The sequence below is a fragment of the Heptranchias perlo genome, chromosome 6 (assembly GCF_035084215.1).
Source record: "Heptranchias perlo isolate sHepPer1 chromosome 6, sHepPer1.hap1, whole genome shotgun sequence".
In the NCBI taxonomy this organism is placed as follows: Eukaryota; Metazoa; Chordata; class Chondrichthyes; order Hexanchiformes; family Hexanchidae; genus Heptranchias; species Heptranchias perlo.
Window position 1 is genome coordinate 6,246,592 of NC_090330.1, and position 13,691 is coordinate 6,260,282.

The following is a 13,691-nucleotide window of genomic DNA, read 5'->3' on the forward strand; positions in this document are numbered from 1 at the left end:
TAAATCGCCCACCCCTTATCCTGAAACTGTACCCCCTAGTTCTAAACTCTACAGCCAGGGGAAACAGCCTCTCCACATCTATCCTGTTATGCCCTCTCAGAATTTTATACATTTCAATGAGATCACCTCTCATTCTTCTAAACCCCAGAGAGTATAGGCCCATTCTACTCATTCTCTCCTCATAGGACAACCCTGTCATCCCAGGAATCAATCTAGTGAACCTTCATTGCACCACATTTAAAGCAAGTATATCCTTCCTCAGGTAAGAACAAAACTGTACACAGTACTCCAGGTGTGGTCTCACCAAAGCCCTGTACAGTTGTAGTAAGGCTTCCTTACTCTTGTGCTCCAAGCCTCTTGCAATAAAGGCCAGCATTCCATTTGCCTTCCTAATTGCTTGTACCTGTATGTTAACTTTCTGTGTTTCATGTATGAGGACACCCAAATCCCTTTGAACACCACCATTTAATAGTTTCTCACCATTCAAAAAATATTCTGTTCTTTCTACCAAAGTGAATAACCTCACATTTCCCCACATTATACTCCATCTGCCACCTTCTTGCCCACTCACGTAACCTGCCTGTATCCCTTTGCAGACTCTTTGTATCCTCCTCACAGCTTACTTTCCCACCTAGCTTTGTATAGTCAGCAAACTTGGATACATTACACTCGGTCCCTTCATCCAAGTCATTAATATAGATTGCAAACAGCTGAGGCCCAAGCACTGCTCCTTGCGGTACCCCACTAGTTACAGCCTGCCAACCTGAAAGTGATCCGTTTATTCCTACTCTGTTTTCTATCCATTAACCAATCCTCTATCCATGCTAATATATAACCCCCAACCCCATGAGCCCCTATCTTGTGTGGTGCCTTATTGAATGCCTTTTGAAAATCCAAATATACTACATCCACCGGTTCCCCTTATCTACCCTGCTAGTTACAGCCTCAAAAAACTCTAATAGATTTGTCAAACACGAATTCCCTTTCATAAAATCATGTTGACTCTGCCTAGTCATATTATGATTTCCTAAGTGCCCTGTTACCACTTCCTTAATAACGGATTCCAGCGTTTTCCCGACAGCTGATGTCAAGCTAACTGGCCTGTATTTCTCTGTTTTCTTTTTCCCTCCTTTCTTGAATAGCGGGGTTACATTTGCTACCTTCCAATCCACTGGGACCGTTCTGGAATCAAGGGGATTTTGGATGATCACAACTAATGCATCCACTATCTCTGCAGCCACCTCTTTTAGAACCCTAGGATGTTATAAGCCTGGGCCTTGAAGGAGGGGGGAAAAAGACTGCTGGAGGTAAGCATTCCAGTTTTAAGGCCTTGTCAAAGAATGAGTAGGAGACAGTGTGATGAATCTAGATTTCAACAGCAAAGAGAAGCAACAGCATAATAGTAGCTTAGAAGGAACAGGAGACGAAAGTTCAGAAAAGCAATGACCATAGCAGTAGCAATAATTGATAAAACAAAGACAGGAAAATTTGAAACAGGAATACAGGGAGCAAGGAAGAGCTTGAAGACTAGAGTTGATCAGTATTCTCTATGAATCAAATAACCAGCTTCACATACAGGATCCTTTATATCATTAAGCTATAAGATGTGTGACTGTTTTATCTCTGGTAGCAAAAGTTTACAACAGAGACAGAATCTGTTTATTTTTTGGTGCACAGAGTGACACCACAAGTGCCAGAATGGAGATGATTGGGTAATTCCCCCGTCAATCACGCCTGGAGACCGCACTGCTGTAAGTGACTGGGAATGATTTTACGCACATAATCTGCATTCTGAAACTATCCTCCTCACGTTGTATTTTGCTGGAGAAATAAGCCTGCTTTTATCGGGAGAATTTGCTGTAGTTTCGATCACGAGTTCTGTTTGTTCATAGAGACTCTGTTTAAATAGGATCAGTTGAGTAAATAGACTCTGTTTCCTGTAACATAAGGCTGTTGTTGTGAGTTCTGCCCTGCCTCCAACTCATTGGCTGACACAGTGGTGTCAATACTCACCTCATTATTTTTTTATCATTCTTGAGCTAATTAGTCGCCAGAGAGGATGGTGAAGAGGATAGAAACAAGTTCAATCTTACTGCATCACCTAACACACAAAACTTCTGCACCATGCAAAAGTGTGTTTTTTTTTTTTAAATTACCCCCTCCAATTTTCTCCTCTCCTCTCCTGGAAGGTGCAGCAAAGGTATGGTTCTATGGCCAGCAGCCATCCAATACCTCACTCAATTGGCCATTATTCAGGGGTGAAATCACCTCGCACGACATTAGCTGATAAATGCATTAATGTATATGAAATTTCTTTCTTCACTATTTTAATAGAGGACTTATTCGGCTTGTCTTAACATGCTACCATCAGCCCACACGATTTCACCCCATTCACGTAGGAACCCAGACACGAGTATTGACAGCTTACTTGGCGTTGGAGAGCATCTAACAAGTTCAATTCTATATCACTGGGTGCCCAGACATGTACTTTCCAGAAGTGCGACTGCTATTTTAATGAAGGCGTTAATCAGTTTATTTTATACTGGCTAACAGCTTCGCTAAAATACTGGACACAGAAACCCCACAACAATACTCATCGCACAGTACGAAGATGTAGGCAAATTGTTCGCTGTGGTAAAGGATTCAAGGAAACTGGGACTACAGAGTGGAACATTTTCATCCAAAAAGGTGATACAGTATTGAAATTAATCATCAGGTAAGGTCACTGCAGCAGACAGCATAAATGGGTTCAACTGGCATTTGGGGGGGGGGAGCGAGGGATTGAGGGGCACAGAAAGTGATTAAAAATTCTTCTGCTATGTAAGATTAAGTTTACAACTCTTAATCAGAATGATGCCGGGGCTTAGAGGGTAAAATTATGATGATAGTATGCATAAATTTGGCTTGTATTCCCTTGAGTATAGACGATTGAGGGGTGATTTCATCAAGGTGTTTAAAATGTTAAAAGGATTCAATAGGAAGTTTGATACAGAGAAAATATTTCTTCTGATGGGGGAAATCAAGAACAAGAGGACCTCATCTTAAAATTTAGAACTAGGCCATTTAGGAGGGAAATCAGGAAGCACTTTTTCACACAATGGGAAAATAAGTAGTAGAAATCTGGAATTCTCTCTGTGGTTGTGGACGTTGGGAAAATTGGAGCTTTTAAGACCGAGAGCGATAGATTTTTTTGTTGGGTGAGGAGATCAAGGGATTATGGAGCTGAGATGCAGATCAGCCATGATCTAATTGAATGGCGGGACAGGATCGAGGGGCCTACTTATGTTTTTTAATGCTCCTGTAGGACCAACGTTAGAAACGATTTAGATGGGTTGCTACTTGTCTCACTATAATCACCGTTATTATAATAAAACAGAAAATCGCACAAGCTGGGAAGCGAAATTAGACTTATTTCAGTAACTAAGTCTTCAAAAAAAAAATGACAACACAACAAACGAAAATGTTTTAGAAGGAAGATCAGAAAAAATTTAAAAATAAAAGAACTTGATTACTTTTGTCTCCTGCTCCGGGGAAGAACCTGAGCCTGTCTTTCTTTTTCTTTTCCTCAGGAGCCAAGGGAAGCGGTTTGGATCCATGGTTTAGATTGCCAGAGTCCTTGCTGCCCGCACCAATCATGGTGCTGGTGTTCCTCATGGGCGGAGCTGGAGGCTTGTCTTCAACTTCACCATTATCTGACATCTTCAGTCACCACTACCTCTCACTGTGAACACAAAGACAGCAAAGGTTGTAGGGTTTTGTTTCGTTTTTTTTCACAACTGGAAAGAAAAATCAATTACGAGCACTGAAATCAGGGGGTGGGGGGGTGGTGGAGAGAGAAAGAGAGGAAGTCAGGATTTCAAACCATTATAAAATAGCGTGTTTGTAAATCCCTTTTAAACTTTGCCAATGAAAATTCGATTCCAAGGAAGATTACATTCATCTGAATGCCACCTTTATATTTAACATAAATGACTTCATGCCTACTCTGTGGGCAGGCTAGTTACACAGGCTGCCCACACTGGTATATGTTGGGGGAAGGGGGACATAATATGGAGCATCACAATTTTTTTTTCTTTACACCAGTGATCTTAAAATGGCATAAATGATTAGTTTGTAACTACGATAAATTTGATAATTCATGGGTCCAAGTGAGGGAAATGTGGGAACGGGGCAGAGACACGAGGTAGAACATTTGCCTTTCATTTCTAGGACTTGAACTTGAATTCAGCCCAGCTTGATTTGAGGGGAAGTCTCCTTTCTCCGATATCTGCGCGGGTCCTAAATGAAATGAACTTTGGGACAGTTTGAAACAACACAAAAGTTCCCCATAATTCAGCATGAATTTGCAATTACAAGGTTGGTTCCAAGGCATTAATTATCAGGATTCATTAGAGACACTGGGGCTCTTTTTATTAGCATAGGAGATCTGATTGAGGCTTTGATGGGGTAAATTGAGAAAACCCATTTCCACTGGTTGGTGAGTCAGTGACTAGGGGGCACAGATTTAAGCTCATCACCAAAAGAACAAAGGGAGAGGTTAGCAGAAATTGGTTTATGCAGACGGTCATTAAGACATGGAATGCCCCATCAAAGAGAGTGGCGGAAGCAGAATTCCTAATAGATTTTTTTTTTTAAAAGGGAAGACGATAAATATTTGAAGAAATTTAAAGAGTACGAGCAAAGGGCAGAAGAATGGGTCGAAGTGGATAGAATTTTCAGAGAACAGTCACAGGTGCAATGGGCCCCCACTCCGTCTGCGCAGTGAAATTTTACGACTGGTGCAGGAATAGAGATAAGATAATAGGTAGTGCTCTTCTGAGTTTGGGAATTAAATTAAGTTAACATACAAAGTGCAATTCTTTGCATCTAGGCTATATCTGGCCTAGACTGACTGACATTATATGGGAGGTGAGGAGAAAGTGAGATCTATTTGCAAACATGAATGTCTCGCACCTTGGCCAGTAGAAATCAAAGAGGGAAATATTTGTACCATTAATGGCAATTGTGTTGATTTTGAGTGCGCAATATTATATTTCTTTTCCAGCAGGATCAAAAATGGAGATGCCTCTGCAAGTTCCTCCAGTCAGCAGCTGACCAATAGAGATCAGGAAGATCCTAGGTTCGGTTCCCAGACCATGTTATGTTAGTTGATTTTGGCCAGGGTAGCAGAAAGTGAAGGGCAGCTGGACTCAGTAGCCTGGGCTGGGGGAAGAGCAGGGATAAAGACAAGTCACGGTTCCCTTCTGGCTCTTGATGGCTATGCAGCAAGTCCTTGTGTAGATCATTGCCTAGGACAGAATGGTGCTCCCTGAAATACTTCTTGCAATTGAACAGCCTACCAACAGTCACAGACAAAGCTCGCAAATGAATAATGGTCGCTTGGGTGAAGTACCAGAGAGTAACAGACGCCTGTAGAACCATACCCCAGCAAGGAGTCTCTGGGGAGGAGGAAGAACATAAACGTGGACTGTGGGATTTCTATAAAACAACAAGAAGCATTTATGTAGCGCCTTTAACGTGGTGTAATGTTCCAAGGCGCTTCACAGGAGCGTTATCAGATAACACTTGACACAGCCGCAAAAAGAGATACTGAGACAGGTGACCAAAAGCTTGGTCAAAAGTGATAGGTCTTAAGGAGCATCTTAAAAGGAGGATAGAGACACAGAGGTTTAGGATTCCAGAGCTTAGGGCTTAGACAGCTGAAGGCACAGCCGCCAATGATGGAGCGATTAAAATCGGGGATGCACAAGAGGCCAGAATTGGAGGAGCGCAGAGGTCTCAGAGGGTTGTAGGGGGAGGAGGTTACAGACATAGGAAGGGGCGAGGCCATGGAAGGATTTGAAAAAAGGATGAGAATTTTAAAATCAAGGCGTATAAAAAAGGTTTGCCCCAAGCCTGCCATGGCCAATATACGTATGTCCCATTATAATTGCAGGCTTGATGCATGCTACAGACTAGCAGGGGTAGATCTGCACCCATCATTTTCTTCTCAGAGAGAGAGAGAGAGAGAGAGACACACACAGAAAAAGAGGAAGAGCACACGCGCGCACAAAACAAGAAGGGAAAGCGAGAGAATGCCTGCAAAATATAGGGAGGCAGGGAAAGGGAGTGAGAGAGAAAAGAAGAGCGAGAAAGAAAAACATACATACAGAGGCCCCACCCCATGCTAAGCAGGTTGAACGCATTTCCTGATGGCCAATTCCACAACAGCGATGGTGGAATCTTGACAACAGCTCGTCTGGCTTACTGACCAAGATTGGTGGGGAAGAGCAACAAAAGAGGAGAAAATACCCAAGAAGGAAAGTGTAAGTTTCTTCCAAGCTGTAGGCCAACTTGTTCTCTTTACTAAAGAATTGAAGGATGCAGGAAATGAAAGATGTACCTCAGATCCTGGGGGTCCACATTTGAACAACTTCAAATAAAAAAAAAGTAACTTGGGCTGCTATTTATGACATTTAGGATTATGTAGCAATTCAGATGAATGCAGTTCACCTTAATTAAATAAAACTCTCTTCCTCCCTCTCCTCCCCCCACCCCCTCCACACAAATCCAGTCTGCTGCAAAGTGATTAAACCAGTAATATTTTTTGATCCTACAATTTTAATACAGTCCAGTATTTTCATTAGGTTTATTAGTAAGCTGTGCAATGCACCATTTTGAATCCTCAAAAATTGTTCACATCACCAGCAGTGTCACACTTGTAACCACACATCAGTTATTCAGTCTAGAGTTATACAGCTCAAAATGCTAAAGAAAAAGTCTATATAGTTACTGTGCTGCTGGTTGTACAATGAAAGTGGACATAGTGGCATGGACTTTCCTCCTCATTCGCACCCAGATACACCCATAATATGGGCATAAACCAATGACGTGGCTTAACACATCATGGACTTTTACGCGCATAACTACAATACGCCAGAGTCTCCCGCGCAAAACTACAATACTCCCAAGGCTCCCTTGAGTTACGCACGTAACTACAATATGCCCGAGTCTCCTTTGATTCTACGTCCGTCCATCAAAACCTCCACTTGAATGAATCTACGCCCACAAAACTGGCCATGCCGCCGACTCTCAAATGCGAGTATCATCCAATTGCGCTTATTAGGGGGTCTCAACATTGCGACCAGATTTTCAGGCGCAGCAAGAAACAGTCATTTATCTGGTCTTTTAATTGCAAATTTTTGAGCGTTTTTTAAAAATTTATCCTCATTGAGGCCTGCTATAAGTTTTCTGTTTAATTTTTATAGCATAAGTGTAAGTCACAATGTGGGTATGAATGATGGTTAAATGAGTTGAAACTTAAATTTTAAGACTCAAAGAAATATATTGGTGTGGGTTCGGCATTTCCTTGAGGCCTGATTATTTACGCTGATTTACCACCGATTGGACGTATTTTAGTGAGATTGGGAGGATACTCGGGTGTAAATTGACATCGGCAAAATAAGCACATTTTCATGTCTAGCTTCTGGGTTGTGCCCAAGGAGGAAACTCCAGGCCAGTGTGTACCTCTCTCAGGCCCAAGATCAGGTTCTACTCAATCCTAGTAACAACACTGGTAAATACAGCATTAGAGAGAGAGGCACCAGGATATCACTGCTCCTCTCTCTTCTTCTCCTTCAGTTATAGGGAGCTCAAGATATTCTAAAAACATTCCCCCTCCCCACTGCAGATAAATTAAAAAGGAACAAAAATTCACACTCCTGTTCTTCACAGACACTCTTGTACAATTTGGTATTAGTTCCTGGACAAAAATGCAAAAAGCAGAATAATTCAATTATTCTCTTCGCTCGCACCTCCTCCCTCAGCATTGTACAAGAAAACTACATGTGAACAAGATGTAATGCAGCAACATCAGTTAACTGGATATGCATACTTCAGAGTGGGGGTGGACAGACCTCGGAAGAGCACAGCCTACACGTCAATTGCAACCAGCTGGAATCTTGAAGACAGTACTTACACTTCTCGAGTGAGTCAGCTATTTGAGGCAAAGTGCCAGCTACACGATCCACTTCAGGAGAGACCGCAAGACATGGGTTAGTCGCAGGTAATACTGAAATGCAACGTCAGGAAGAAACAAAAAGCTCTTGGCACCACGAGAAGATCTGACAAACACTGAACATTAATCAAAATGCCCTTCTCAATGCATTCCGACCTGAGTCATCTATAATCACAGAAAAGCTGGCTGATAAGCACAAGACTGTGAAAATAGTCTCTCAAGCACTTAGCAAATAACAGAAGGAACTGCCCTCATCATTCAACTCGGTAAATGCGTCACCTAAGTGTGATATTGAGCCATAAAGATCAAAAAGATCTCAAGTTTGATCCTGGTCAATCATAATCAGCTGATCTCAGCCAGGGTTGCAATGGGGCTGGGTGTGCTGAATTTGGGTTCAGTAACCCTGGACGAAGGGGAAAGGGGAGTAAATCAGGGTGCCTAATCCTGATCGTTATCCAGTGGAAAGCGTCAAGAGAGCACAGGATCTGGCTCTTCTTGAGATATCATCCATAGAAGAGGAGCCCAAATGAACTAAATGCACATGAGGGGAATCATCCCTTAGGCTGCTGGTGCCTATGGAATGGTGGCCCTGCACGAGTCAACATCTTTGAGAAAGGAATGATGAAAACTGGATACAAAACCATTTGGGAGGTATAGCAAAATTAACAGCTACAGTGAAAGAAAAAAGGTATTGAATGAGTGCGATTTATAATAAATGCAAACTGCTGATTCATAGAATTGATTTCAGAACTCCACCCTCATTAGGGCTGAGATGCAATTATTTTGGAGGCAGTTCAACTTTTATACTGAATATTGGACAGGAGAATACAACACACTTTTGTAAAATGTACCCAGATCATTTTAGGTGTTAGGTGTCAGCTGTGGCACAGTGGTGGCACTCTCTCCTCTGGGTCAAAAGGTTGTGGGTTCCAGTCCCACTCCAGAGACTTGAGCACATAATTCAGGCTGACACTTCTATGCAGTACTGAGGGAGTGCTGCACTATCAGAGGTGCCGTCTTTCAGGTGAGACGTTAAACCGAGGCCCCATCGCAGGTGGACGTAAAAGATCCCATGGCACAATTTAAGAAGAGCAGGGGAGTTCGCCTCTGTGTCCTGGCCATCATTTATCCCTCAACCAACACCAACAGTTTATCTGCTCATTTACCCCATTGCTGTTTGTGGGAACTTGCTGTGTGCATATTGCACAATTCCTACATTACAACAGCGACTACATTTCAAAAGTACTTAATTTAAGCACTTTGGGATGTCCTGAGGTCGTGAAAGGCGCCATATAGATGGTCTGTCTTTTCTTTTTTCTAGGTCAGGGACAGGACAGCCAGCTGCAGGGTGAAACGCCCTCTATTTAGCTCCGATAATATCCATAACCACAGCCCTTGCAGAACACACATCAGCTTTCACCTTCAGCAGATAAATTCCCATTCTAGAGATTTTGGCCCAGGAATCCATGACATATGTAGGGGTCAGTAAAGCAAGTGTTACGAAGAAATTAAATGCCTACAGGATATCTATACCAGATGGCATTCACTCTAGAACAGTCAAGGAAAACAGGTGATACTTTCAGGAAGTCCATAAAACACAGGCAACATACATAGAATTAACAGCACAGAAACAAGCCATTCAGCTCAACTGGTCTATGCTGGTGCTGATGCTCCACACAAGCCTCCTCCCACTCCACTTCATTTAATCCTAAGATTGGAGAACAGTAATGGTTATCCTGATATTAAAAAAAAATAAAATGATGGGTTATGAACCCAAAAGTTATAGATCAGTTAGCCTAACACTGTGACGGGGGAAATTTTTCAGGGCTGTTCATCAATTGTTCATCAATATTCAAAGCCCACAAAGAATAGTCAGCATGGACTTACTTACAAGCAACAGGCAGCGAGTGCCTCATTAACCTACTTGCATTCTTTGAGTACATAAATAATTTGTAGTTAAGAGCACTCCAGCAAATATATCGTGGATTTTCAGGAGATATCTGATAAAGTTATACACACGAGACTAAAAGAAGGTTAAGGCTTGTAAAATTAATGACAAGTTGGCTACATGGGCTGAAAAATGGCTTGGCAATAGAAAGTACAAGGTAACATGATATGGAAACATTTCTAGCTAGGGAAGTGATTAATAAAGAGTTCTACACAGAGGTCCATTTGTCAACTTTTCATAAACACTTTCTGAAATACAGTCACATTTGCCGATGATGCCAAGTTTTGTGGCCAGGTAATGAGTATTGGAGATTACTAACGATCAAAGGCATAGGGACTAATTAACTGGAACGGCTGAGGAAAGGTACAGGATATTAAAATGGATAAATATAGGCACATTGGAATAGGAGATATGAAATACATATATGTGATGAAGGGCCTCCCATTTGCAAAAGGGGAGAAAAAAAAGCACGTGTGCACGATTACTGATCATTCATTGAGAACAAGTATCCAATGAATGTGGGTCAATTTTTCAACACAGCTAATCATGTACTGGGATCCCTCAAACGTATTTGATTATAGATCAAAACAACCTATTCCAACCTTGTGTGAATCATTGATAAGGCCGCACTTGGAATATTGTGTCGAAGTTTAGGCACCCTTTGTTCAAAAGGGCATTGATGTACTGGGGAGAGGTTTCACAGAGGGATGATTCTGGGACTTTGGACTCAATTTCTGAAGAGACTCAGAATATTCCCTCACGACACAAGTATAAAGCCTCAAGCAAGGAATTCTACTCCCCAAAGAATGGATGTGAGGAACAGATTCTCAGCTAAAGCTATGCAGCTTCATTGTTTTTTTAAAAAAAGCTGAACGTCTGATTAGGAACCGAACTGAGGGTTTTCAAGACAAGTAGACATACGTGATCAAATGTTCTTTGGAACATGATAGTTGCTGGAACCATTTCCTCCATTTTACCACACACAAATATATATCACCTTTGGGGTTATCCAAAAGTTCAGAGGATATTTGGACATCTCCCCCTCCCCCATTAACCTAGAGACAATACAAAGTTAGTACATAGCGTATAATCAACACAGGATTCCTTGGGACGAGATCTCAACAGCGACAGACACTGTAATGTTTGCGCAGCTGTTGACATCTTCCACCAATGTAGGAGAGGATAAACTCCATTCCCAGCAGATGACTGCACCCCGTGAACTTGCCTAAAGTTAAAACACCAATTCTTCTTTCCAAAGGGGACGCATCTTGTTTTTGTAGCTCGGGCAAAAAGTTTTTCCTTATCTTGTTTCAAACTGTAAATGATGTATCTTGTACAAGAAACATATAAGCTTTCTACATACCAATACCAGAAACAGAATTCTAGTCCTGTATATAGCAACGCCATTAATAATAAAATCTAGTTCATAACCAAATGTGGTAGTCAATTACACAATAAATTCTCAGCTAAATTCAAAACTTTTGGAATCACTCAGTTTAGTACAGTCATGGTTCTTTATGTATTACCATTTGTGGCTATTTGGTGTGAGGGGGAAGAGATAAGAATCGTTCAATTTATTTTAAGCAATACTACTATGGCCATTGCACTTGCAGTCCGAGCCCGCATGCAGCAAGACCTGGACAACATCCAGGCTTGGGCTGATAAGTGGCAAGTAACATTCGCACCAGACAAGTGCCAGGCAATGACCACCTCCAACAAGAGAGTCTAACCACCTCCCCTTGACATTCAACGGCATTACCATCGCCGAATCCCCCACCATCAACATCCTAGGGGGTCACCATTAACCAGAAACTTAACTGGACCAGCCATATAAATACTGTGGCTACAAGAGCAGGTCAGAGGCTGGATATTCTGCGGTGAGTGACTCACCTCCTGACTCCCCAAAGCCTTTCCACCATCTACAAGGCACAAGTCAGGAGTGTGATGGAATACTCTCCACTTGCCTGGATGAGTGCAGCTCCAACAACACTCAAGAAGCTCGACACCATCCAGGACAAAGCAACCCGCTTGATTGGCACCCCATCCACCACCCTAAACATTCACTCCCTTCACTACCGGCGCACAGTGGCTGCAGTGTATACCATCCACAGGATGCACTGCAGCAGCTCGCCAAGGCTTCTTCGACCACACCTCCCAAACCCGCGACCTCTACCACCTGGAAGGACAAGGGCAGCAGGCACATGGGAACACCACCACCTGCACGTTCCCCTCCAAGTCACACACCATCCCGACTTGGAAATATATCGCCGTTCCTTCATTGTCGCTGGGTCAAAATCCTGGAACTCCCTTCCTAACAGCACTATGGGAGAACCTTCAACACACGGACTGCAGCGGTTCAAGGCGGCGGCTCACCACCATCTTCTCAAGGGCAATTAGGGATGGGCAATAAATGCCAGCCTTGCCAGCGACGCCCACATCCCATGAACGAATAAAAAAAAACTTTTGTCTCTTCCTCCTCCTCCTCCTGAGTTTCAAATTTAATCTCCATCTTGCTGCTCTTCCTCCCACAACGTCGCTGCATTGAAATAATGACCCTTTGCGAACTCCAACTCATTTTTTCCCAGGACTTTGTAACTGTAGATAGAACTTGTTATTTTCTTCAGTCTTTGCAGCCACCTGCAATCCTCAGGCTTTTAATACCCAAGGTCAGCATCACCAGGCAATATTTCTTCCTATATCTCACTTTCATTCCCAGTCTTTTCAACCTCAGGGTGTGTTGCCATAGACCGTAACCCATTACCGTAGTTTCTCAAAACAATTATAAAAAGGAATCTGTTCAACAACAACAACTTGCATTTATATAGTGCTTTTAACATAGAAAAACATCACAGGGGGCTTGAAGACATGACCAAAAAAATTGAAAGGCTGGTGTTGCTACAATACAGTGCTGTGTAGATCCACACACACACACACACACACACACTCTATTGAATTTTAATCTTAAAAAAATATATATATACACTGCATCAATTGAGCTCAGCAGGTATGGTGTCCATTGTATCAGCTTTGCAGTAAGAGTTTGTGAGCCAACAGGTTCCAACAGCCGTACCATCTTCAAAACTTCCCACTGCAGCAAAACGTGGTCCCTTTAAAACTCCAATTTAATTGGTACAGCAGATGCTGTACAGCAGTTGACATCTACCATCAACCCAGAAAGAGGATCGTTCCACTGATTCGATGGTGCTCATTCGGCTTATTTAGCTTATTGCTGCCAATATTTTACAGGGGAAAATAAAAATTGCCAATTAGCCTTAAATGTTATGCCAATATGCTCCTTCTGTGATGCACTTAATTTACCATCTCAAATTAATCCAACCAGTAATTCTCCCAGTGTTATTTAATTCAAAATACTCTCTCTAGACACAAACGAAGCTCGGAAGGGCAAAATCAATAATCCAACTGTATGAAAATTTCTCACATCCGCTATTACGCATTACGAAAATCCGAGTGACAACATTGGACTTGTGTACCAAATGTTACTTGAAGTCAATAAAACCTGCAAAAGTGTGGAATTAAAATGTATTTTTCAATTAAAAAGTGACACTGCTGCAGGCACTTAAGGTCTGCAGTATCAACTCTTAATCACATCTACAAAGACCATAATTATAGCCCCATCCCACTCCTGTCTTCCCAAACAAAAGTGGTGAAAAAAGTCCCTAAAGAATTAGCCATTTTCCAGTGTTAAATTCAGGTATTCAAAGTGAGGTACTGAAAGAGACAGTAAAA

General features: G+C 42.1%; 1 protein-coding gene across 1 annotated transcript in view; it reads right to left on the reverse strand.

Annotated features, from left to right (window-relative positions):
* Window positions 1-13,691, reverse strand: part of pak1 (p21 protein (Cdc42/Rac)-activated kinase 1) — a 168,700-nt gene that overhangs the window by 75,606 nt on the left and 79,403 nt on the right. The window contains exons 3-4 of the mRNA XM_067985682.1: window positions 3,513-3,721; window positions 2,552-2,553 (exon numbers count right to left, since the gene is read on the reverse strand). Of these exons, the coding sequence (XP_067841783.1) occupies window positions 2,552-2,553; window positions 3,513-3,699 (189 nt within the window). The 5' untranslated portion in view covers window positions 3,700-3,721. The remainder of the gene's footprint in view (window positions 1-2,551; window positions 2,554-3,512; window positions 3,722-13,691) is intronic.